The sequence below is a fragment of the Malus sylvestris genome, chromosome 16, assembly GCF_916048215.2.
Source record: "Malus sylvestris chromosome 16, drMalSylv7.2, whole genome shotgun sequence".
NCBI classification, from domain to species: Eukaryota; Viridiplantae; Streptophyta; class Magnoliopsida; order Rosales; family Rosaceae; genus Malus; species Malus sylvestris.
This window is the reverse complement of record NC_062275.1, coordinates 2268379-2293740: the sequence shown is the minus strand read 5'-3', so window position 1 is coordinate 2293740 and position 25362 is coordinate 2268379. Positions and strand designations below refer to the sequence as shown.

The 25362-nt window shown below is 37.0% G+C and overlaps 4 protein-coding genes and 1 pseudogene across 4 annotated transcripts; all 5 read right to left on the bottom strand.

Annotated features, from left to right (window-relative positions):
- Window positions 1–5149: 5149 nt before the first annotated feature.
- On the bottom strand, window positions 5150–7964 carry LOC126608447 (cytochrome P450 CYP749A22-like). Its single transcript, XM_050276323.1, has 5 exons — window positions 7674–7964; window positions 7376–7599; window positions 7006–7238; window positions 6536–6914; window positions 5150–5608 (listed from the first exon to the last, which is right to left on the bottom strand). The coding sequence occupies exons 1-5, from the start codon at window positions 7954–7956 to the stop codon at window positions 5177–5179; spliced, it is 1551 nt and encodes a 516-aa protein (XP_050132280.1). The 5' UTR covers window positions 7957–7964; the 3' UTR covers window positions 5150–5176.
- Window positions 7965–8506: 542 nt separating this feature from the next.
- On the bottom strand, window positions 8507–9756 carry LOC126607760 (uncharacterized). The gene is made up of 3 exons (XM_050275480.1): window positions 9006–9756; window positions 8851–8910; window positions 8507–8737 (listed from the first exon to the last, which is right to left on the bottom strand). Exons 1-3 carry the CDS (start codon window positions 9754–9756, stop codon window positions 8631–8633), a joined length of 918 nt encoding a protein of 305 aa, XP_050131437.1. The 3' UTR covers window positions 8507–8630.
- A 1811-nt stretch (window positions 9757–11567) lies between these two features.
- LOC126606464 (uncharacterized) lies at window positions 11568–13067 on the bottom strand. The gene is made up of 3 exons (XM_050273857.1): window positions 12247–13067; window positions 11994–12053; window positions 11568–11884 (listed from the first exon to the last, which is right to left on the bottom strand). The coding sequence occupies exons 1-3, from the start codon at window positions 13001–13003 to the stop codon at window positions 11766–11768; spliced, it is 936 nt and encodes a 311-aa protein (XP_050129814.1). The 5' UTR covers window positions 13004–13067; the 3' UTR covers window positions 11568–11765.
- A 2200-nt stretch (window positions 13068–15267) lies between these two features.
- LOC126607759 (uncharacterized) lies at window positions 15268–16656 on the bottom strand (annotated as a pseudogene).
- A 2522-nt stretch (window positions 16657–19178) lies between these two features.
- Window positions 19179–20188, bottom strand: LOC126606371 (E3 ubiquitin-protein ligase RHA2A-like). Its single transcript, XM_050273746.1, has one exon. It carries the CDS (start codon window positions 19908–19910, stop codon window positions 19398–19400), a length of 513 nt encoding a protein of 170 aa, XP_050129703.1. The 5' UTR covers window positions 19911–20188; the 3' UTR covers window positions 19179–19397.
- Between the last annotated feature and the right edge of the window lie 5174 nt (window positions 20189–25362).

The window sequence follows — 25362 nt, the reverse complement described above, 5'->3', positions numbered from 1 at the left end:
TGGAATTGGAAGGTGAGGTGTGCTGCATGAAGCAGAGTGCAAAAGGAGCGGTGGGGAGCGGTGAGTTGAGTGGTAGACTTGAAATTATAAAAATAATCAGAGGGCATAATAGGCAGGACAAATGCATTCCCATTACCTCAATCTTCCGGAACTCAAATACCACATCTATATAGGGATTTCAATTCCTTCAATTTGGGGAGTTGGATTCCCTCTTTCGTGTGGGCCCCACCACACTTTTGATTCCTCCAAAATTAGTAAACGGTTCAATACTCTGTAATCAGAATTCAACTCCTTGTTTTGATTCTGATTACGGGCACGTAAATACGCTATTAGTGAATTGATCTAGGATGTGACTAATTTTGGGTGAGTAAATAGCACAATTACATTCAAAATAATATAAAAAATAGAACTTTAACGAAAAACTTATATTATAGTACTGTTATCTTTAACAAAAAATCACATTTTTACACTAAACAATTAATCATGTTACTATTCACTTTATCTTTTATTTTGTTATTATCGTTAAACTCAAAGTTTTCAAGTTTTTTTTATAATTTTCCTTATAAAAAAGGTTTAACCCTAAGGCCAACCACTAGATGAAGAAGATTATCAGCGTTCACTTGATGTAACAAATGACGTAATCAAGACGTAAAACTTGGCGTGTTAATTAATAACGATGATATGATCAACTTTTAAATATATTTTGCAGGAGGAGGACTGTAGGAGGCCACTCAGTGAGGCTGAGCATGAAAAATGCTAGTCCTCAAATTCTACGATCAGGAGCTGGGGCCCTACCCCCAAATGCGTAATGGGTCCCATTTATTATTGCTCCATGATGGATCAGAATGTCAACTTTCACGACAACTACCACACATAATTGTTGTCAAAACACAAGTCGTTTGATCAGGATCAGACGGCTGTTCGAGGTAATGTTCTGAAAAAACACAGATGGAGACAGTCCACCAACTTCTTGTAGACTGGTTTGCACAGTATCATCCATTTGTTCATGAAAATTCAAAACACCAGATATATATTTTTTAAATAGTTAATAGAGAAAATAATAGGTAAAGTGACAGACAAAGAATCTGAGCGCTGACTTATGCATTGTCTTTATAAACTTTTACTTTATCATGTCATGGACGTATCCTTGGCAAAGTGATTTTGCTTCATTTTCTTTGTTTGTTTCTTGGGTTAAGGCAATCAAACCACCCACACGATCTTCCCTTTGACAAACTATCAATAATTTGAGAGATATTTTCATGGATATCTAGAGACTACAAGTTAATATGGTGTATAATGTTACGTGTTGAGTTGAAAGTAGACGATTTGGCTGATATTTCTCATTTTAAAGTATATTTTAAAAACAATAGTGTTGTTCACACATCCATTTTTATTCCTGATTAATTTTGACCATTAATTTTCTTCAATTCATTTAATCTGATGATAGGAAATTGAGAACGGTGTGTTAAAAGAAAAAATGAGTTGTGGATAGCCTTGATCAGTACAATTTAAGCTAGTATTTATATATTTTGGAGACATATGACCATGCCCTGATTTCTTGCTAATACATAGTGTGTAAAGAGGAAAATCTAAGACATTTGTGATTTGAAAAGGTAGAGATCTTTGAACCCAACCCACTGAAAATATAATGATTTAGCTTTAAAGTTTGAAGCATCAAAACATGCATGGCCGAAAAGATATCATGTGATCCGGTTTGATCATGCGGGCCTATAGAGGAATATGCATGCTCGCTAATCATAACTCTACAAAAAGGATCATCTTAACGTTGCCTAAACTTAATCTTTATGTTCTTCATTAGCTTCATCATGATTATTATTATTAGTTCATCTTTCTGTGTATAATGAACGATTAAACTGACGTATTAAAACGTTAAAACGAGAGAGTCTTATTGCTCAATCATCCAGCCTTTTCCTTCGTATTGCATAATTTGCATTGCACAGAGCTGGGATTTAGCTGAAATCCGGACCATTTGTCTGCTTCGAAGTTCCATGCATGCACAGGGTTCTATGCAAATGACCCACCACGCATTCACCTCATCCACCCAAAAACCCTAACCCTAGCTACACAATTATATGGTAATAACCCATAAAGTTGCCCATTAATTTTTTTTTGAGAAGCGCGTAGGGACTTTCTAAAAATTGGAATTCAATTTACCTCATATTTTTAACATAATATTTTATAATGTTGGCATGAGAATTAACGTTACATTGTAAGATAATGGAGATTTAATGCATAATGTTTTATAATTATAGCATAAGAATTAAAGTTAAACTGTGAAGTGATGGAGGAATTTTTCATTGTGATCAGAACACAGATGGTACACCATGTGTTTCTATATAAGTGATGGAAATTTTTATTTTTTAAGTTATTAATTTTTTAATATATATATCCCACCATTTATATAATTACAATTAATGTATCATTCTGTGTACCGATCATATTAAATAAATCTCTCAAGACGATGGATTCATGAAAAACTCATTTTTAAGAAAGTCCCTTAAACATTTCTCAGATGTTTTTGTCTTGAGCTCAATGGGAAAATTTGCAACTTTTGTATGCAGCAAACTCGCCACGTTCACACACACTCCGACAAATTAACCCCATCCAGTTCCACTTTTCTTTTTTTGTTTTCTCCTTTTTTTTGCTCTTCTCCATGAGAGAATAATATGAAAAATCCAAGAGCTTTGGAAACCGAGATAGTGGAGTTATTTGCATTCCCCACAAACATGCCCTTAACCAGCTTGGACCAAGAATTTCGACCTTACTTTACGAAAATAAAATTTTATCAAATAAATAAAAAGAAAAATATGACACTCATGTTTCAACAAAAAGCTTACAATCTCGTCTTTATATACGACCTATCATGTCCCCTCAGTTCTATACTCATCACCCTCTTTCTAGTCCTCCTTTCTTGCTATCCATAAAATTTTCATCTCATCAACTACATAGCTTTCTCATTGACAACTTACGAAGCAAAGTCGACCATGATAGCCAGCTGCCACCAGTGGGACTTCGTCTACTTGTGTGGAGGGCATGAAGGTGACCGCGGTTGGCAGCAGCAGCACTGCGGTGGAGAAGGGTTGTGTTGTAAATATGGATGAAAAGTGACGAAAAAACAACATACAAAACAAGCTTTGCAATTGCGCTCTCCTGAATTTCTAGCCTGCTAGCACACAAGTGCCGAGCAGAGTCGGGAGAGCGGCATTATTGCATTGCGGGGAATTGAGGGTAGCGGTCCGAATTTACCTTACAACTTAGGTCTTTAATTTTCTTTTATCACTTACTTGACTTTGGCCTCTTTGTGCTTGAATATGTAAGTCTTTGCTCTTAATTAGTTCTCCTTTTGATTTTTATCTTTTTTTACATGTTCAATGTTATAAAACATGGGATGTAAGAGATGCATACGAGGTAGCCAGTTTGTGTTAATTAAGTGGTTTTTGTTTGTTTGTAATGCTGCTGGGCATGCATCGCTTACACCTATCATGTAATTTGCTTTGTTATCAAGAATTAATGGAATTAAGAACTTTAATTTTCTTCCCGATCTTTTGTCTCTCCCTATTTAACCTTCTTTTCCTTTTTGTTTTTGGTGTCATCTCTCATGTTGTTGTTCTAGCTAGATGCTGATTCAAAGTAGAATCTGATTTTTGTGAAAGCTTGGCAGCGTGAAATTCCATGCTTTCCTTTTCTTTTTTCTGCACTTTGATCCTTTGATAATTAATCTTTAATAATTACATTAATTAAGTTCGAGTTTTAGCCAAAATTAAGTAGTAGAATTTCACCAAATATAATGATAATCCAGATATAGGGTTGAAACTGCGAGCTAGCTAGAAGCGAATTTTTGTCCATTCCAAAAACAGAAAAAAGTATCTTATACATAAAAAAAGAAAAGAATCGGCCATTGTTCCCGACGTTCATAATTCATTTATTCATAGTTTATTATATATAATATAATAACAAACTCCAGTGACTAATCGTCCTTATATACAATCTGTATATAATTATTATATATTTACACTTTTTTTTTGTTTCCCTGCATATAGTTGGATTCGTTTGAAATTACTTTTAAAATAGTTAAAAAATATTTTATGAAAATATTTTTGAAAATAATTTTTAGTAAAAATAAGAGTGAATTTTGAAGAAGAAAAATTTTAAAAGTACTTTTGGAATCAATTTTTTTTTAAAAAGTTTTTACAGTCATTTCAAAATCTCTTCCAGACGAACCCTTACACGCATTTGCATCTCATTATTGTTTTTTTTTTTTTTTTTTGTCCAACATCCCATTATTGTTGGAAGGAGGAAGAAGGTAAAAGGAATTTTCTTTGATAATAATTTCATAATATATCATTGAAAGAATAAAAAAGCAAATGCAACATCTGTCTCTGTGCCTGAAGTCTGGACCACACCTTCCCCGGTTCGTACGGGGAATTATATAGACCCACTATTGTTTGGGCCAGAGCGACCTCCTTTTCGGCAGTGAACGATTAACCTCTTTAGGCCCACATTCTACTAATGGTCAAAGGAAAATGATTTACATGCTACTTTCATGACAACAAAAACTCCTTCGATTAAGTATTTTTGGAACTTGGATTCTCTCCGGATTCATTCATTCGGATCTTCCGGATCTTTAATTCTGAAACTGGAGAGAGACTGAGAAAGAGATGGAGGAGAGGGAAGAAGATGAACATGAGAAGTGAACATGGAAAAAGGCGGAAGAAGATGAACAAGGAATTATTTCTTGACCGTTTGATTTTGGGTGAATGGACAGGAATGAAGGATTTGGATGGAAGGGTTCTGGAGAGGATATCTTATTCCGTATTTCTGGGTCATATATAAAAGCATTTTCTAAAGAAGCGTCAGATGCTATGCTTTTTAAAGAATCACTTTCAAGTACTTTTTCATAGAACACTTGGATTTTTTGTAAAATTTCCACGAAATTTAGTAAAATCATTTCTAGCAAGCGCACTTCTAAACAAAAGTACTTTCTACAGTGTTCCAAACAAGCCATCATTGTTGATCGTTACATTCCCCAAAAGCAAAACAGGAAAAGAAAAATATATAGTATTTACCATTGTAAATCTTATTTCCCCTTCTGGCTGAAGCTCAAAGCAGAATTGCATTATTTGTAACCTAAAGCGCAATGGAAATAAATTGATCATCATGTGAGCGAGCGTAGCATTACTTGAACTCCATGTTGCGGCCGAACTGTAAGAAGCCGGTAGGGCGAGTGGATGTAGGCTGGGGAAAGTGTGAAAGAGAAGCGTTGTAGAATCATCGACAGAGCAATCTTTGTTTCCATGGTTGCAAAATTAGATCCCACACAACTTCGAGGTCCCAATCCCCATGGTAAGAACGCGGCTATGTTGTTCTTTGTTGCTTTAGCAACACCTTCCGAGAATCGCTCCGGTTTGAAAAGTAGCACATCTTCTCCCCAAATTTGAGGCTCGTGCTGAAAGGCTAAGCATGGAATGGTTATTTCAACATTAGCAGGAAGGACAAGTTTTCCCAGCCTAACTTCCCTTCCAATTTTCCTCTCCATGGTAACTACCGGTGGATATAACCTTAGCGACTCGTTGAAGAGCATATTCATCTGCACGAAAAATAAATCATGAAAAAGAATCAAATACAGAACCTCGAGCTACATGGTAACATATATGCCTCAACAAATGTCACATCCCAGACCGGCTCCGCCGTAGCACAGTATTGTCCGCTTTGGGCCCCGACCACGCCCTCATGGTTTTATTTATGGCAATTCATACGAGAACTTCCCAGTGGGTCATCCATCATAGGATTGCTCTCGTCCGAACTTGCTTAACTTCGGAACTCCGATGGAATCCGAAGCCAGTGAATCCCTAAAAGGCCTCGTGCTATAGGAGGTGGGCATCCAAAGCCAATGAATCCCCAAAAGGCCTCATGCTATAGGAGGTGAGCATGTACATATAAAGCACATCATCGGCTCTGCCGTAGCACAATATTGTCTGTTTTGGGCCCCGATCACGCCATCACAGTTTTATTTCTGGGAACTCAGACGAGAACTTTCCAGTGGGTCATCCATCATAGGATTGCTCTCGCCCGAACTTGCTTAACTTCGGAGCTCCGATGGAATCCGAAACCAGTGAATCCCCAAAATGCCTCGTGCTATAGGAGGTGGACATGTACATATAAAGCACATCACCCCCTCTCCATTGGCTTTGATACCATTCTTTCACATCCCAATCTCAACTCTGTCGTAACACGATATTGTCCGCTTTGGGCCTCGCCCTCACAATTTTGTTTCTAGAAACTCAGACGAGAACTTAATAGTGGGTCATCCATCCTAGGAATGCTCTCACCCGAACTCGCTTAACTTCGGAGTTCCGATAGAACTCGAAGCTAGTAAGTTCCCAAAAGGCCACATGCTATATGGAGGTGGGCATATATATATATATATATATAAAGCACATCACCCCCTCTCCGTTGGTCGATGTGAGATGTTACAACAAAAACAAGCAAATGAGTGAGTTGTTGACATTCTTACAATTTTTAGTTTGGCAATGCCATCGAGATTAGGGTTTTGGTTTCCAAATATTTGGATCACCTCCTTCCTTGCTTCCTCTTGCCAATCGGTATGGATTGCCAGAAGAAAGACAGTCCAAGCAAGTCCACTACTAGTGGTTTCTTGTCCACCCAAGTAAAATGTCTTGCACTCGTCAACTATCTCATCAATCGAAATCCTCTGGTTCTCATCGGCGTCATGATGAGCTTTTGTAAGTACTCCAAGAAAATCATTACCAAAGCTGCCTTCTTCTCCAACCATTGCCTTGTCTTCTCGTTTCTTGATCATCTCCATGATGGAGTCGCGGATACTTTTCTCAAGCTTTTCTGATTCGATCTCATCCTTGGATTTAATAAACTTACTGGGGCATTGATCAAGGACAGATTAAACATCAGAACCTAAGTAGTGCAATGTTCCAATTCATGGTTATTTAGTAAAATGGAAGTAATTACCTGATGCCGGGAAACCTGAGGTTGAGCGCATTTTTGAATGATAAGTAGGCTAATTTCTCCAGGTTCTCGAAAATGTTCTTCCCTTCTAAGTAGCTGCTGCCAAAGGCCGTCCTGGAAATCACTTCTGAGGTGTACAACCTAAATTCTTTAAACACATCAATCTCTTTGCCGTCGTGTTCTTTCCAATTTTCCAGCAACGTCTCAGCACTAGTTATCATTGTTGGAGCCATACCCTAGCAAAAGCAATTAACATATTTGTTCCCTATTTGCTCTTAGCTTATTGTACGACCAGAATGATTCAAACTAGAGTGCAAGAGAACGGGCACATTACTTTGACCGACTAACTTAACCAACACACAAGTAATATTACCTTTAAGATCTCTCCGTGGAAGGCATAGTTGGCTAACTTTCTCATTTTAGCCCATTTTTCACCATCACTTACCACAAGTCCATCTCCTAATAGCCTTCTCGCATAGCCTTTCGTCTCGCTTTTCGGATAAGCTTTATCTTTGTTCGTAAGTATCTCTTTGCACAGTTCAGGCTCTGTGATGATTAATTGGGCTTGAGCACCATACCATTGAAGGAAATTTGCTCCTGTTGTCAAAGACGAAACAAACTTAGATTAGAACAATGATTTGAAAACTATCAACAGGTAAAAGGTTCTTCACCATATGTCTTTGTCCACAAGTGTATGTGAGGTTGAACTTGAGAAAATATGTCATGTGATAAACTTTTGGGCCTGCTCATGGCTTCTTCTTGCATGCTGGAGATCTCTTTGGTGTTTCCATGGACGAATCGGTAAGAAGGGCCTTTGATTCCCTGCAGAGCGACCAGATTCTGTATTCGAATCGGAGTCCACCATAGTTTATGAAAGATCTTGATGAGACCTAAGAGGAGGAGCAGACACAGCAAGCTTGAAAGAACGATCACTGTGCCTCCCACAGATTTCATTTTTTCGTTTTGTCTTTCTCTTTCTCTTTGGCTGAAACCTACTGAGTCTTCAACATTTCACAAATTAATTAATTAATTGATTAATTAGATGACATAACCAATCACCAACTTTAATATTATGAAATATTCTAGGCCGTCTTACTATTAAAATATGCAGATATCAGTACCGTTTGCTGATAAAATATATAATCCCTTGGATTTTCTGTTTGCTTGTTTGGCAAGCAATCCTCTCACTTATATAGTTCTTTGGCTTGATTCGATCACTAATCGGTGTACTCGACCGGCCTAATTTGTTTATTAAGGTGCTTAATTAATGAATCACATTTGTTATAGACATAGATTAAGGCGCTGCTCCTCTTGAAATACTTACATCTTTCGATCCAAGTAAGTAATGCTTTATACTTTCTAGTCCGAGTCACTTTAAAGGAGCTTTCGACATAATCTTCAAGGTTACAGTCACACTCTTTTTCAACTTCATGGATTAGAATGTTACGAAATAGTTTTTGATTCCACATACAAGTTGAATACAGAACATTACAATCTCCTTGTACACGAAAAAAGAACAAAGAAAAAAATTGAATCAAACTTTTTAATCACACAAGTGAAGGGTGAATAAGGTAAGGGTTCGTGATGTGGTTCAAGACTGGCTGATTGTTGGCGTCAAGGATTTATACTTAATTCGGCAGACTCTTCGCGGTGTTATCAGCTGCATTTCGTCTTTTTTGACATCTTCGGATAACAAATACCAATATAGCAATGGCAACCCCTAGAGCAATTAGACCTGAAAATGCAGAAAAAATATTACCATCAGTTGCAAATCCCCACGAAATCTAAACTGGCAAGAAAAACACCTACAAGATTTTCAATGTTTACAAATAAAATTTTAAAAAATACCTCCCACAACGATTGCCGCAATTATTAATTTTCCTTCAGTACTTGTCAGCTCTTTGTTCTCTGCACATTTAAAGGAAAATGACTAATTAATCAAATGACATAACTCATAAGTGTAATTAAATTATTAATCATAAAGTTAATAACGAAAAACTTACCTCTTTCACATTTGTAGGTGATCGGTTTAACCCTCGATGTTACTACGCAGGGTTTACCTTTCAGAGCGCAATCCCTGCACCGAAGCGACCATCCAACGTCAAAGCCAGCTGTCAATAGTTCCATGACGTCCTCATAAGAATTGAACTTCGTAACACCTTTACGAAGACCGACAGGAGCCAACGAAATGACAGAGCATGACGGTTGAGGAGAATAATACGAGTATTCGCCATCGTAAACAGCATAGACATAAGTCCTGTTTCTTGTCAAGCAAGGAACTGCTGTGTGATTAGCAGCTTCCGGCACGCTGCTGATGTTTCTTGAGCAGTTTACGAATCTGAAACGGCTGTCAGGGTCTGAGACACCTCTAAATCGTATATCTTTGAGAAATCCATCCGTTGTTACGACAGAACCAGACGGAAGGCTGCAGCTGTCATTGACATCGGCGAAGTTGGCATCAACCAGACGGAGTATTTGATCATCGTACGAAATGCTTGTCACATAGAATTTTCCTGGAGAAATTTCCAAGATTGTTTTGTTGTTGACACAAGAGAGTTCGTAATCGGGGTCCCCGCAGCCTGACGGATCTCCCTTTAGGCGAAAAGGGTAGCTGATGTTTCGGATTTCCCCGCAGGAAGAAGCAGAAGAACAGAATTCTTTGTCACTTCGAGCTTCGCCATTGATGAAAATAAGGAAAATCAGCACAGAAAAGAGAATAGTGGATGCAGTTTTCGATTCTAATCCTCTCATCATTGTATTATCTTTGAACTAATTTATAAATTAACAAGATATTAACTATAATCCAAAGTTGTAATCCTCTTATGTATGGAAGGAAGTGTTGGATCTGTATTTATACTTGATCCCCTGCAAGTTAATGGGTGGGATTTGGTCTGAGTTTTCTGCTAGCTCTGTATCGTTTCTTCTCAAGTTAGATAATTAGGGTATGAACTTTGAAGGCGTCTATAGACGTGAAGTGCCATAGTTTGGAGGGAGGAGGGCTACGCGTTTTGTTGAAATAATGGATTTAAGACAATTCTCCCTCATTATTCTTTTCGATCAATCTGCAAAGACGCAATTTGTGTTTGAAAAATCAAACGGTCAAGAGTCATTAGGTCAGGGTCAGCCAATCCATGACATATTATTTATTTTTCTATTTTTAAATAAATAAATGAGTGAGAATGGGTCGGTCTTATGTTTTTTTTTCCCCCTCGAAAAGAATGGTCTTATGTTAGGTAAATAATAGATGAACGTCTTGGTTATCGAATATGTTGTTTACGTGGTACACATATACATGGGTATGTAAAATATTTTATGTATTACACTTCGTGATATTTTATGTTATGTAACAAGGTTTAGGCGCTAGGTACTACTAGGATGGCGGCTAGAGGCTTAGTGCCTAGACATATAGATGGGCATAGGCATTATTTTTTTTTAGTTTTAAATTTATTATATAATATATAAATAAATATCTACTTATGCTCAAAAAATACATAATTACATTGAGATACATAAATTGAAAACTACATGAAAAAGTTCTTAGAAGCTGTTCTAGCCCATTTTCTCTCTCGCTCGAAACAACCCCCCCCCCCCCCCCAAGTCCCCAGCCTTCACCACCAACTCCAACCAACCCCCTTGCTACTCCTTTTCTTTCTCCTCTCTAGCCCGCTACCTCTCCCTCAAACCCTCCTTCCTTCCCATCTTCTCTCCCCAACCTCCCATTCCCTCCAATATTTTATGGTCCCCTCTTCTCAATTTTCCCGTTTTCTTTCTCTTCCTTGTTTCTAGTAACCTTCTCAATTTCTAGTTTCCTTAAACTTGTCTCAACCTCTCTTAGCTTGTCTCAGATCTGGGTTTTATGCCCCTTTCTTTCCCAGTTACTTTTACCCGTCGTCAGTCCTCCACCGCCGACCTTTGATACTCGACCCATTGTGCGTCTCTTCTTGATGGCACACTTTGGTGTTAGGTGGTTATTAAAGTGCTTTTAGCACTATTTGTAGGATTATTGTAGTGCTTTTTGCACGGGTGGCTTGCTCGCCCTCATTTTCCCTTCATCCAACTTGTTCGTGGGCTCTTTCTCTTGATGGTTCTGGCTAATCGACAATGGCGGGCGCATCTGCTATGGTGGAGGCAGTAGTCTTCCAAATCTAGGGTTTTTGTTGTTGTGGGCTTGTGTTTTTTGGGTATTTATGTTGCAATTTCTTATGGGTTATTCTTTTATTTGGACTGCCTTTGGGCTTATTATTTCATGTAACAGTTTTTGTAATTAATGAAAGTTTCTAGTTTGACCAAAAAAAAAAATTAACATATAGACTATAAAATATGGGAACATATTGAAAACATGGAAACAACCATGTAATGAACGTTCAAATTCGCCTAAGGGAGTGTGGGAGTGGGCTAAGTCCCACAATGGCTAGCAATAATGTGGTTCGAATTCGTCTTTGGTGAAAATCGAATCTGATACCTCTTACTTACAAATGAAGAAAAATATCATTAAATCGTAGTACTAAATGGCCACGTGTAATCTTTATATCAAACATAACAAATGATGGAATTCACGTATCCGATTTTTTGCCAAAATTCACATTTGATTTATTTCTCCTGGTAATTTACGAAATAATTTGGAATTACACTTAGTAATTTACTGAATTATACATCCAAAAAAGAAACGGAAAAATCGAGCTACATTCTTTAAACTGCATTACAAAAAAGAAGGAAATAATTTTTTATGGAATTCACGCATCCAAGAATTTCTGATTGTTGGCTCAAGCATCAATCCGATTCTGCAGATTCTTGTTTGTGTTATCTGCTGCATTTCGTCTTCTCCGACATCTTCGGATGACAACTACAATTATACCAATGATAACTCCCAGAGCAATCAGACCTGAAAATGCAGAAACAAGATTTTTATCAGTTGCAAATCGGAATGGAATAAAAAAATGGGAAGAAAATAACGTTTGTCAATGTGTGTACAAATACGACAGTAATACTACCTCCCACAACGATTGCAGCAATTATCCAGTTTCCTTCAGCTCTTGTCAGTTCTTTGTATTCTGCATTAAAAAAAAGGTGTAACATTAGGGAAAAGAAAACATAATCAAGAGACATAAAGTGCAATTGATCATGTGTTACGAATTCAAACTGTGAAAATAAATTGCGTAATTAATGGTTAAACATCCGTTGAAGAATTTTAGGAAATTTAACAGAAGAATTTAAACCACTTGAAAAGGTACTGTAGGAACTGACCTTTTTCACAGATATAGATGAGTGGCTTATCCATTGATTTTACTACGCATTGTTTACCAGCCAAAGAGCAATCTCTGCACTTAACTGACCATCCAATTTCAAAGCCAGCTTTCAATAGTTCCATGACGGCCTCATAAGAATTGAACTTCGTAACATCTTTACGAAGATCGACAGGAGCCAACGAAATGACAGAGCATGACTTTCGAGGTTCATAATACGAGTAATCGCCATCATAAACAGCGTAGACGTAAGTCCCGTTTCTTGTCAAGCAAGGAACCGTTGTGTGATTAGCAGCTTCCGGCACGCTGCTGATGTTTGTTGAGCACTTGACGAACCGGAAACGACTTCCTGGGTTCAACCCGTATCCCCTGAACCGAACATCCCGGACGAACCCGTCCGTTGTTTCGACAGGACCAGACGGAAGTCCGCAGCTTCCGTTTGCAAAGTTGACGTCGACCAACCGGATTGTTTGATCATGGTAGGAAATGTTGTGCACGTAGTATCTCCCGGGGAATATCTCTAGGATGGCTTTGTTGTCGACACAAGAGAGCTCGTAATCGGAGTCACCACAGCCGGATGGATCGCCCTTTAGGCGAAAAGGGTAGCTGATGTTTTTTATTTCTCCGCACGAAGACGAACAGTTGGGTTGTGCTTGAATTTGAACGAAAAGTAGGAGAATCAGCAGAGAATAGAGAAGAGAAGATGTATATTGGACCGTCCTCATGATATATATTATATGCTTTTGCAGAATAATCATGCAATTCAGAACTTTGGGTGAATAATTTGGGATGAAGCTCTACATATATATAGTCTCGTGGAATTTCAAAAAAATGTTTAGGCGTGTTGTTTTTTATCCAAAGTTTGGAATGCCATGGCCCTATCTTCTTCTTAAAGGAAATCTCCATTGACGTTCCTTTGTTAGTCAACGAAAGGGAGTAGGTCAAAACTTTCCAGCTACATGCTGTGGATCGCCCTTTAGGCGAAAAGGGTAGCTGATTTTTTTTATTTCTCCGCACAAAGACGTAAAGTTGGGTTGTCTTTTTTCTAAAGATAGTAATGACTCTGTCAAGTTGCCTACTGTAACGGTTGGAATCATTGAAGGGCATTTTGTAAAGCCCACAGCCGCATTGTATTTTAAGATTTTAATCGTTTATCTTTTAGCAACACATGTAAAAAATGAGTATAGCGGAGATGAAAATGCTTCGTTAGACGTATGAGGACACTAGAAATGATAGCATTAAGAATGAGAATATTCAAGGTAAAGTAGAAGTGACCACAATTGAAGATAAAATGAGAGAAAATCAGTTAAAATGGTTTGAACACGTGAATCAGAGACTTACAGTTGCTCTGATCAGAGATGCGATTTTGAAACATAACCTCAAGGAAAAAGGAGTAGAGGAAGATCTATGAAGACTCTGAAAGAGACTACAAAAAAATAGGAGTATTTGGAGCTAACGGAAAACTTAGCACAAAGCTGAGTCTAATAGCATTATAGGATTCATAAAGTCGACTTTACTTAATAGGATAAAATTTGATAGTTGTTATTGTAAGTGTCTATTTTATAGGGTTTTTTTTTTCAAAAAGTTTGTAAGACGTCTTTCAAATAAAATTTTATTTGCAAGACCCCTCACTAAAAGAGTAAATTTGAACCTAGTGCACCTCACTAATATTCATATATGACATAAACGCGTTATCTGAAATTCTGAATTTTGAAGACCGAAGATGTCAAGTGTCTTGGGTTGGATAAGCTCATAAGCAAGCTGGCTGGTTGTCATTGGAGCCATTTAATTGTTGGGACCATGGTGTGCCCAGTTTTTTAATTTATTAGTTAGTTATTTTTATAATATGCAATTTAATGTTGGAAGGAGATTTATAGTCTTTGGAGAAACAATTTATAACAATTGGCCCAATGAAATGAGGCCTATTTGGAAAATGTACAAGGCTCAATGGCCCATAACCCACAAACTAGACCAAACTGCCAATAGGCCCAAATTGGCCCAATATCTGAATTATTTGCATCAACTGCCCAGGAGCTTTTGAAGTTGCACACATCAACATACAAATGTTAAGCTCAAGAATTGCTGATTGCTGGGGCCGACGACTGCTGGTTATGATTCTGGAGATTTTTCTGGGCTTCGTTTCGACTTCTACGACATTTTGGGGTAACAACCACCAGTACAAGAATTATACACAACAGACCAATTAGAGCTGAAAATGCAGAGAAAAGATGATTTCTATAAGTTGCAAACTTAAACCAGATTAATGAATGATGTATATATAGAAAAATAGAATACCTCCCACACCGATTCCTACGAATGTTAAGTGCAATGAACATTTTCGATTGTCATAAAACACTTTTAACTAATTCAAAAATCATTTCTGACATGGATTTACATAAGTAAGAGATAAAATTAAGCGTGGTCATAAACTTAGGCATGCACATAATTAGTTGCATATGGTACTTCATAAATTATTAAATGTGGCTGTTACATTGTGACGTGACAATATGGTAATTTGGGATATGATACTGAACTTGTGAACATGCATAGGTGCGTGGCTTAGGTCATCTCCAACCGAATGAGGGCTAAAAGGCTCCCTTTAGCCATATAGTTATGCAAGAAATTATATTTTAATAAACAGTGCTATGCCATATTTTAAGGAAAACTAATGAAAAGGGTTTGAAAACTTTGAGTTTTAATGATAAGGACAAAATAAAGGGTAAAGTGAATAGTACCAGGTTTGACTTTTTAGTGTAAAAATGTGGTTTTTCGTTAAAGTGAACAGTACCGTTGGCTTTTTGTTAAAACTCCCCATATTTTATACCATCTCCAACCAAGGGGACCAAATGGCCATAGGCCAAACATAACCATTTGACAAAAAACCATCTCCAATCGAGGGGACCAAAAGACCATAGGCCAAAATTAATTTATTATGTTAATTAAATTAAACTACCATATTAAAATAAGGTTTTTGGACATACCTTGAGTGCCACTTGTCGTCAAATGAATAAGCCTCCAAATTTCTTATCTTTATATAATCTCAATAATTTTTCAGATATGATTTCGAGTGACACGTGTCACTAACATGAGTAATTCTCCATATTTCTTATCTTTATGTAATCTCAATAATTTTTCGGATATGATTTCGAGTGTTACGTGTCGCTAAAGTGAGTAACTCTCCAAATTTCTTATCTTTATGTAATCTTACTAATTTTTCGGATAGGATTTTAGGTGCCACGTGTCGAGATGTAAGTGGTTGTGCAAATTTTAGATATGATTCTTATCTACGTGGCATCCCATGAACTTACTCCGCAACTCTTACCAGCCAATGAGCAATCCCTGCACTCAATTGAACATCCAATATCAAACCCTGCCTGCAATAGTTTCATGACGGCTTCGTAGGAAGTGAACTTCATGTCCGGATGATAATCTACAAGAGCCATTGCAACAAGCGAGCATGACGGTTGAGGACGATAATAATACTCAGGGACACAAACAGCAGAGAAGTAGCTCCCATTTGTGGCGGCCAAACATGGAACTCTTGTGTATTTAGCAGCTGCTGGCAGGCCGCTGATGTTTTTGAAGCACTTGACGAATCGAAAACGACTAATATGGTAGATCACAGCTCCTTGGAACTGAAAATCCTTGACATTCCCGTCGCCTGTTTCGACAGTTCCAGACGGAAGGCTGCAGGATCCGTTGGCAAAGTTGACGTCGACCAAACGGAGGATTTGATCATCATATAAGATGTTGTGCACGTGGTATTTTCCCCGGAAAATTTCTAAGATGGTTTGTCTGTTCACGTACGCAAGAAAACTCGTCGTCAGGATCTTCGCAGCCAGATGGATCTCCCTTTAGACGAAAAGGGTACTTGATGTTTTGGATTTCTCCGCAGGAAGTAGAACAATTATCTGTTTGGGCTTTGCAATTATTTAACGGTCGGCCCAACTTTTTTTTCTTTCTGTTTAATGTCACTTAGCATATCTAATTAAAAATAAATAAAAATACTACTTTTACCATTTCTTTGTAGGGGTGGGCAAACGGGTCCAGGACTCGCGGGTCGGGGCGGATACCCGCAATTTGGGGCGGGTAAGGGGCGGTCCAAAATTTCAGAACACACAACGGGGCAGGGCGGTGCGGGTATACGAATTTAGCGGGGCGGGCCGGTTCTTAAAATAGGAGTGAACGGGCCCCCGGCCCGACCCGTTTCTAACAGTCCTAATCTAAGTCATTCGAAAATAATGCCTACCCTCATCATTTATTCATTTTCCCTTTCCATCAATCCTTCCTCATGGCTCTTCTCCTCTCCTCTCACTCAGACGTTGACTCTCCTCCGTCCGCCACCATCATCATCAGATGTCGATCTCTCCTCCTGACTCTCTCCCACCGTCCTAGTTCCGTCCACCGCCATCATCATCAGCTCCGTCCGTCGCCATCATCATCAGCTCCGTCTGCCGCCATCATCATCAGATCTCGATCCATGATCACTGATATCCTCTCGTCTTTTTTCCTGAAATTCCTTCGTGTTTTTTTTTCTTTAATTTCTGAATGCATGCAAGAAATCAGTCTCTCTTTCTATCAAACTCGAATGGATTTTGTTGGGTTCTTGAATCTTGACCTCTGTTATGTTCTTGTTTCAGATCTATTGTTTCTGTTATGTCTTGACCTCTGTTAAGCACATCAAAAACACTTGTTTGATGGATTTTCATGGATTTTCTGTTGTGGGTTGTTCATTTTATTGCTTTTGCATGTCCATGGATTTTCAAAAAATCTTTGGTTTTTAACTGAAAGTGAATGTAGAAATGTATGTTGGCCACCTTGAAAGACATGAAATTTTTGACATGTTTGAATTTGGTGTAATGGGTGGGTAGATGTGTGTTTGAATTAAATTTTCGACATGAAATTGAAGGGATTTATTTTTTGTTTCTGTTCCTGGGGCTTGGCTAGGATTTGTCTTCAGCAATTGCAGAGGGATTTGTCTTTAGCAATTGCAGGGGGCTTGACAAAAAAAAAATGTTGCTGGACCCGTAGACCCGAGCCGGACTGGCCCGTTTCAAACGGGGCGGGTTAGGTCCGGTTCTAGATTCTGAAATTGCATTATCCGGCCCATCCCGGCCAGTTCCCTTTAAACCCGGGTCTGGTCCGGTCCCTTCAAAATTGGGCCCCGCCCGGCCCGTGCCCAACCTTATTTCTTTGTATCCTCTTTCTAATAGAGATAAGACGTACATGCATTGACGAACCCTACATCTATTAGAAAAATGATACAAATGATAGTACAAGTATAGCATTACTCTAAAAAGAAAACATAACCCACATTTTCTCTCCCTCTTTTTTTCACATTTCTCTCAAACTTCTCTATTTTTCATATATATATATATATATATATATATTAATTTTTATATTTACACGCACATAGAACTAGTAAAACCCAAATAATCATATAATTCCCCACTTTTATTTACCATTTAGTAAACTTTTTAAATTTCTAATCTTAACATTCATCATAGAATATATTAAAAATGGCGGTAAATACAAAAACATCCCTCTTCCTTATTTAATTAGCACACCAAAAATTTACAGTCTAAAAAAAACAAAAGGCTAAATAGCCAAAATGGTCCTTAAGATTTGCATAACTAAATTCGACCCATAATATATCAAAATGAAGATAGGAAAGTGTAGAATAAGATTATACATATTTGGAAGCCCAATGGCTGCCGGAGATAGCCAAAAAATAGCCTCAAAGTTTACTGCTTTGAAGGAAAACTGGAAAACTCGCTGGAAACTGAGTAAACTTTAAACGTTAATAACTTCTTCAATACTCAACAAAATCAAGTGATTCAAAAATGAAAATCATACTTCTAGACGAGACGAAAAGAATGATACCTTTTTTGAACGCCGTGGTTTGGCCGGAAAACGGCTCGAAAATGGCTGTCTTGGCCTCGAGTTAGCCACTTTCAAGCATTTTTCCAGCCAAACCACTGCGATTTAGCCATCTAAAAAGGTGCCATTCTCTTCATCTCGTCGAGAAGTATGATTTTCGTTTTTGAATCACTTGATTTTGTAGAGTATTGAAGAAGTTATGAACGTTTAAAGTTTACTTAATTTCCGGTGAGTTTTCCAGTTTTCTCTCGGACCAGTCAACTTTGAGTCTATTTTCTGGCCATCTTCGGCAGCCATTGGGCTTCCAAATAGGTATAATCTTATTATACACTTTCCTATCTTCATTTTGATATATTATGAGTCGAATTTGGTTAAGAAATGATTGAGTTACAGAGCTTTGAAAATTGCCTAAACTTTCGGCCAAGAGCTCCGGTACACTTAACGAAGTTTTTAACGGAATGACCAAAATGATGGATGGTGGACAATCCCTAGGACCACTTTTATCGATTTGAAATTTTAGGGACTAAAGTGATGAGTTATGTAAATCTCAGGGACCATTTTGGCTATTTAGCCTTTTTAAAAAAAACCCCAGAGAGTTTTTTATTTTTTATTATTTTTTATTGTTATTTTTTAAACAAGTTAGAAGGACCAAACAATCCATGGCCAACAATTCTCTAAATTATCAAAAAAAAATAAAAGAAAAAGAATGCTATTCATACCATGTTTTGTACCATATTTTCATATTATCTTAGGTGGTATTTGATGTCGATAGCCACATCATTTGAATTAATCAGATTTTTAAATTTAGTTCATTATTTATAGACTAATAATTAAGAAAAACTAGTTAATTAAATGATGATCATGGTGTACGATGAGTCTTTCTCCTTTCTTTCCTTTTCTTTCCTTGTGTTTTACAAATTTTTCAAATGATATTCAGATGCCACCTAAAGTGGTATAGAAACACATTATTTGAATTAATCAGAGTTTTAAATTTAGTTTATTATTTAATAAACTAATAATTAAGAAAAACTAGTTAATTAAATGATGACTGTGTTATACAATAAGTCTTTCTCCTTTATTTTCTTGGGTTTTACAAATTTTTCAAATGATGTTCAGATGCCGCTTAAGGTGGTATAAAAATATGATATAAAAACATAGTACGAATAGTATTGAAAACAAGCAGCGAAAGAAAAAAGTAAGAAGCCACCGGCGGATGGGCGGATATAAGTGGACACCATGTGAACTTATTTATGACGTTATCTCCATTGATTCTCAGCGGATGGAAAGCCAGTGGAGGAGGTCGCGGGAGAGTCGGCAGCGCGTGAGCGCGCCGCTGTCGCGGTGTAGGACGGGAGAGCGGCAGAGAGGGCAATTGAAGTTGAGGTTGTTGAGCCAGGAGTCGAAGCAGTGCTTGTGGAACACGTGGCGGCACTGGAGCATGCGGACCAGCTCCCCATCCCTCAAGGTGCACAAGCACACCACGCAATCGCAATCCCGTGCGGTGGCAACGGCGTCGTCACGGTCGTATGGATAGGATAACTGGCGGTTGATGGCGAGCTGGTCGGACAGGTTAACGAGACCCGCGAGTCCCGAGCCCACGGTCGGGCCCGCAATATCGCCTTCGTCGTAGTCTGTGCCTGGACCGGGATGGGGGCTGAGACCCAGGAAATGAAGGAGGGTGAGGAGGGAGGAGCGGAGGCGGTAGATAGAACCGGCGATGAGTGCGATGAGTAGGAGTGGGATGGAGTCGGATGAGACGTCGTTCAGCTGGGTTTGTAACCCCATACTAAATTAATGGATTATGATCTCTCTCTCTCTCTCTCTTCGTATCCCTGTATATAGCAACAATATAGTCTATAGATACATATATGTTATATATATGATGTTAGCTTAGTTCTCAAGGATCTTTCCATGGTGGATGTATAACAATAGGCTATAGATACATATTTGTTATATATATGATGTTAGCTTCTCAAGGATCTTTCCATGGTGGATGTATATATATGGAGTGAGAGGAAAAGTGGTTGTGAATGTTGTGAAGGTGAGATATAATATACAGCTATGTATATATATTATATATATATATTAGGCAGTGGGCATGGCAATTTGGTAAATAAATAGGGTTAAAAGGGGAAGGAAATCAAAAGGGCAAAGGCAATAGGTGGGGGAAACTAAAAAGTAGGGGAAAAGGAGGGTATACAGTGAATGTACTGAGTAGTACGTGTGGGGAAGAGAGGGAGGACAGCAGACAGCAGGCAGCAGGGAGGGAGGGGTGGGTGTCTGTGAAGGCGCGACGTAACGATTGCGAGTTGCAACTTTCAGGCCTCTCACTTCTTTTCTTTGCTTTCTTTTGTTTGTTTCAGTTTTGTGATTGGAAGAGGAAGGAAGCAGGCCAAGTGTGAAATAGGATAAGACTGATTGACTGGAGGAGACAGTTGTAAATAAAATTTTAGAAACTAAAAGACACGAAAATTAATGATTGATTTATTATTCAAACGTTGATAAACGTGTTCATTTATATTGGTGACACATCATTTAATTTTTAATTTTTGTCTCCCAATGTTATCTCTCTAGCATTACGCGGAGGAGGCAAGGAGCCAAGCACTCCCCACATGAATTCGAACCTCTCTTTGGTGCAACGGTAACTTGCATGAAACAAGAACATTAAAGTATTGGCATCCCAAATAAACTATACTTAATTTAAGTTTTTTACACAATTAACATTGTATGATTGATTAGAATTACTTCCCCACCAGCCCTCATTTAATTTTGCATATGAAATGAATCTGATACACCGATACGTCAAAACAACCACACGAAACCCTGATTAGATTTATGTAAATTTCATCTCCCACTCCACGTGAAAAATAAGGGGAAAGTGCAGGTGTGCATGCCAAATTGCCAACTGCAAAGCCTAATCATGCATGTTCATCCATGTGGTTTCTCATCATATATACTTCGGATCTTCTTGCATGAGATCTTGACAATACGAGGAGAAGGACTTTTGTGATATGAGTACGACTTTTGTGATATGAGTACACATTCATTCTTATTCTGTGCTAATAATATAACTCTATGTTGAGAAAATTTATACAAAATATTGTAGGTATTAAAATAAAATGTTACATTGACAATATATCTGTAATACGTAAGTTGCTCTCCAACACGCAAAAAACCATTAACCAATAAATATAGTTTGCGTACGAAATTACAAATTGCCGTCCATCCAATATACTTTATATAAAATCCAACTCAACCCCGATCCCAGTCCTAATGAATATGAAAGTTTCTTTGATCTTTTCGAATTTTCGATGCATGCATTACATTATATAACCAGTAGAGTTGTAGCTCGAAAATTTTTTAATTATGACGGGAACACAAGTGGTACATCACGTGTTTTAATATAATTGGTGAGAATTTTTATTTTTTAAGTTATTAAATTTTTAGCACGCATATCTCACCATTTATATAGTGACACGTGGTGTACTACCCTGTGTACCAGTCACATTAAAAAATCTCTCCTGTAGCTCAGCCTGTCTTAGTCTGAATATATGGCCATGCATGGCCCATCGCCACTAGCTAGTTTCGATCATATGGTCATCATTTTACTCTTTCTGAGTTTAGAAACCTATTTTCCTAACATTAATGTGCGATTGATACATTTGATTATTTATAAGTTAATTATTAAATTAATATATAATTAGGTCCTCTCGAGCCAAGGACTATTAGCCATAAAATTTGTAAAGATCAGTATCCAACCACAGGGCTAAAAGAATTTGGGCTAACATAATCATGATAAGTTTGGTCACAAAGCAAGTAATATGTTGCCCCATAGTAGGTAAAGTTTGGTCCAAAAAAGTAATAAAATATGAAGGCGGAATAAAATAAAGCACCGCATGGTTTGAGATGAAAAAAAATTAACCCTAAATTAGTCTGTAAAATATAAAACGTTTGCAGGGCTAAAACATAGTCAAGGGTTACGTTTAGCCTTCGACAACTGAAAATGACCCTCATTTGTAGGTGGTGGATTGTTCATTACATTCCAAGTTCAAACTCTTCTCCCTCATCGTATAGATTAGTATAGAATATCGTTTATAACACTTAGACCCGTATAATTTCTTTTATTTGCATTACAAATAAATTGATTTCTTGGCAAAATAATATGGTTTGATCAATTTGTTAGTTAATTAAGTTTAAAATAATTATCTGTACTGTTGATAAAGTCATGCTGCTTTATAGGTGGTAATCAATATAAAATTATTAAACAGGTAAAGGTCACTTCTACATATCTTGCTAAAGAGATGATTTGCATGTTGACATAACAACGATAAGGAAAAAATAGTAATTAAAAATAAAGAAAAGAGGATGTATTATAACAAAAACCAAATCTTCTTCTATTTTTGGTTGGAATTAACCACATTAATAATTAGTGACAGGTGACAGTGACCTGCAAGTTTGAACTTCATCAAGTTGATTAGAGATACGACAATGTACTTCACCTTTTACACCTAATTATTGAATATTTTGTTGTAATTTAGATAATTTAATGTAAAGTATTACTGATGTAAAAAACTAGAAAAAAATATTAGTAACGATCCATGTCCAAGAAATTATGTGCATGAACTCCAATTTTCTGATTGTTAAACCACAAAAATAATTTTATAGCAAATATACAGACGGTTCGTAATGTTTTGTCAATTATGTTCATCTGTTTTTATACAATTCAATTACTAAACGACCTTAGTTTTAATTGATTTTTTGCTGAGATGATATTTATAGAGTGATTTATAATATGAACGGATCCGATCATAAACACGAAGTTCTATAAATCAACGACGAATGATTTTGAATAAGAATTCATACTCATCTTTTGAGTAGTCAAATATTGTCCTATATAAACAAACATGTGTCATTCCAACCAGAAACCAAAACAGACGTGTGATTAGTGGTGAAAGATTTTTTCGTGATCTCCGCTGACTAGTTAATCAAAGATGCATTAAATTTGAGGACTAAACCTACATATAAATTAGAATTAGTAACCCCTGTGTTTGTTTATTAATTCATCAGAAAGAGAGAAATAATATAATTTGAAGATGCATGATGCAATCTCCACCGTCCACGAAAATCCGCGTATCCGCCGACCACACTGTAATTTTTATTTTTTATTTTTTAAATACAATGATATCAATATTTTTACACTAAGGAGATGAGGAGTTCGGTTAATCCACACAATGGACAACCTAATTTGGTATCGAATTCGTCATCCACGAGATTCGAACCTAAGACCTTTTACTTCTAAGTAAATAGGAATACCACTAGATCGTAGTACTGAGTGACCTATCTCATTGTTAGCTGCCAATTTTCCGTTTCTAAGATAAGCTTAACCCTCTCTCCCTATATAATATCGGTGTTTTTTTTTTTTTTAAAATTTTTATAAATAAAATTCCAAGTTACCCCAAAGGCCTAAGCTTTTCTGTTGTTGAGAAGACTTATTTACATCAATGTCCCTCGAAACTCAATTATAATCTCACTTTGTTAATTAAAATTCAAAACGTCTCACTTAATCCTCTAAATGTCAATTTTGTGTCTCGCTTAATCTCAATTGAAGACATTTCGTTAGCTTTGTTAAAATAGCTAAAAAATGTGCACATTCATCTTGAAGTGAGGGAACTCAACTATTCACATTAAAGATGCAAAGGAAGAGCTAAACCAACTAAACTCTCCAAGTTTAGCTTCTTTCATCGGAGATGCTCTTAAACGAAAGTAACCGAAACTCCTATTGTACCAAATAAAAACCTTATCATAAACAAAATGTGCATAGGGGTGTCCAATCTATGGTCTACTTGACGAAAAAGTGCCAATCATATACATATTATAATTTAATCAGTCCAAAGACCTTCTTATTAGAAGGATCGAGACAATATTTGATTGACGATAAATAATGACATCGACGACGACGACAATGAAAAGGACGACGGGTAGGACGGTATATAGGACGCCCTAGCAATGGATTAGAGTAAACTAATCACAATTACTTCAAGAAAAAGCTTTGAAATCATATTATAATTACACGATCACATCCCCGTAGGAACAGTCGAGAAGAAAAATAATATATTTATTAGCAGGAATCCCTTTCGGATGGACCTAGATTGTCTGCCCTTTCTATCCCATATCCTTCTCATCCCCTCCTATTTTTGTGGTCACGAGGTTAAGCCACGTCAACATTTTATATTCCCATTACTTTTTGTCTTATTATTTCTAAAAAAAAAAAAATCAATATAAAATATTGACGTGACTTAACCGTGACCACATAAATAAAAGGAGATGGGAATAGTATGAGTATGAGATGGGGAGGGCAGACAATTCAGGTCCCTTTCGGATGCCTTGTTTATAGGTCTTCGAGAGTCGAGAAGAATCCTAGAGAAAATTTAGTAGGTAAAAGAAGATGACTTGGAAAGTTATTCCCATTCATTGCACTTGAGGCTTGAGACATGCAAGGTCTAAAATATCGATATTATCCCAATATTTCCATCAAAATTTCCGTGTTTTTTTACTACCGATATTTCTGATATCATCGATATTTTAGACATTGATAGGAACTCTATGTGGTACTAAAATGTAAAATATTGTACTAATTCATTATATATAAATGATTATGGTGTGTTTAAACTTCTTTCATTAATTACTACATATTTTTTACATTCACAATGTTTGCTAGCTCATTATATAATCAACTTAAATCAGTTAAATCCATCATGCAATGTATTTCCTTCCAAATTTTTGTGATAAACTAATAGATAATTGACTAAATAAACATCCTGCAAAGTTTCAATAAAATTTTTCAAGTTTTTCTTACAATTTCCGTGGTTTTTATTCAATTTTTATCGATATCGATAATATCTTGATATTTCCATCGAAATTTCCGTGTTTTTGTATTCTAATATCATCGATATTTTAGACCTTGTAGACATGCCACCTAAAGAAGAAACTTTAAAAATCACTACTACTTATGGCTAAGATACGTTTACGTTTCTTTAATAGTTTGTGCCTAACACTAGCAATTAGTTCTATGGTTGAGGTGAAAACAACAATTTTGTTTGTTGATGCTCAAAATTAAGAGGTCAACAAAGATGAGTATGGCCAACTCTTTGTGGGATTTGGGATCACGACTTTAAGTAATGGACAACAATATTGAAGTTGTTCAACAAAACTGAATTATGTCCACTGTAGTGATTTG

Excerpts from the sequence above, each read along its gene's own strand:
- LOC126607760 (XM_050275480.1), bottom strand. The coding sequence starts at position 9,756 with ATGATGAGAGGATTAGAATCGAAAACTGCATCCACTATTCTCTTTTCT. Across the intron at positions 8,911-9,005 it reads CACCTACAAATGTGAAAGAG|AGAACAAAGAGCTGACAAGT; the intron begins GTAAGTTTTTCG and ends TTAAATGTGCAG. Across the intron at positions 8,738-8,850 it reads TGCGGCAATCGTTGTGGGAG|GTCTAATTGCTCTAGGGGTT; the intron begins GTATTTTTTAAA and ends CTGCATTTTCAG.
- LOC126608447 (XM_050276323.1), bottom strand. The coding sequence starts at position 7,956 with ATGAAATCTGTGGGAGGCACAGTGATCGTTCTTTCAAGCTTGCTGTGT. Across the intron at positions 7,239-7,375 it reads TCCACGGAGAGATCTTAAAG|GGTATGGCTCCAACAATGAT; the intron begins GTAATATTACTT and ends TGCTTTTGCTAG. Across the intron at positions 5,609-6,535 it reads GCATTGCCAAACTAAAAATT|ATGAATATGCTCTTCAACGA; the intron begins GTAAGAATGTCA and ends TTTTTCGTGCAG.
- LOC126606371 (XM_050273746.1), bottom strand. The coding sequence starts at position 19,910 with ATGGGGTTACAAACCCAGCTGAACGACGTCTCATCCGACTCCATCCCA.
- LOC126606464 (XM_050273857.1), bottom strand. The coding sequence starts at position 13,003 with ATGATTATTCTGCAAAAGCATATAATATATATCATGAGGACGGTCCAA. Across the intron at positions 12,054-12,246 it reads CATCTATATCTGTGAAAAAG|AATACAAAGAACTGACAAGA; the intron begins GTCAGTTCCTAC and ends TTTTTAATGCAG. Across the intron at positions 11,885-11,993 it reads TGCTGCAATCGTTGTGGGAG|GTCTGATTGCTCTGGGAGTT; the intron begins GTAGTATTACTG and ends CTGCATTTTCAG.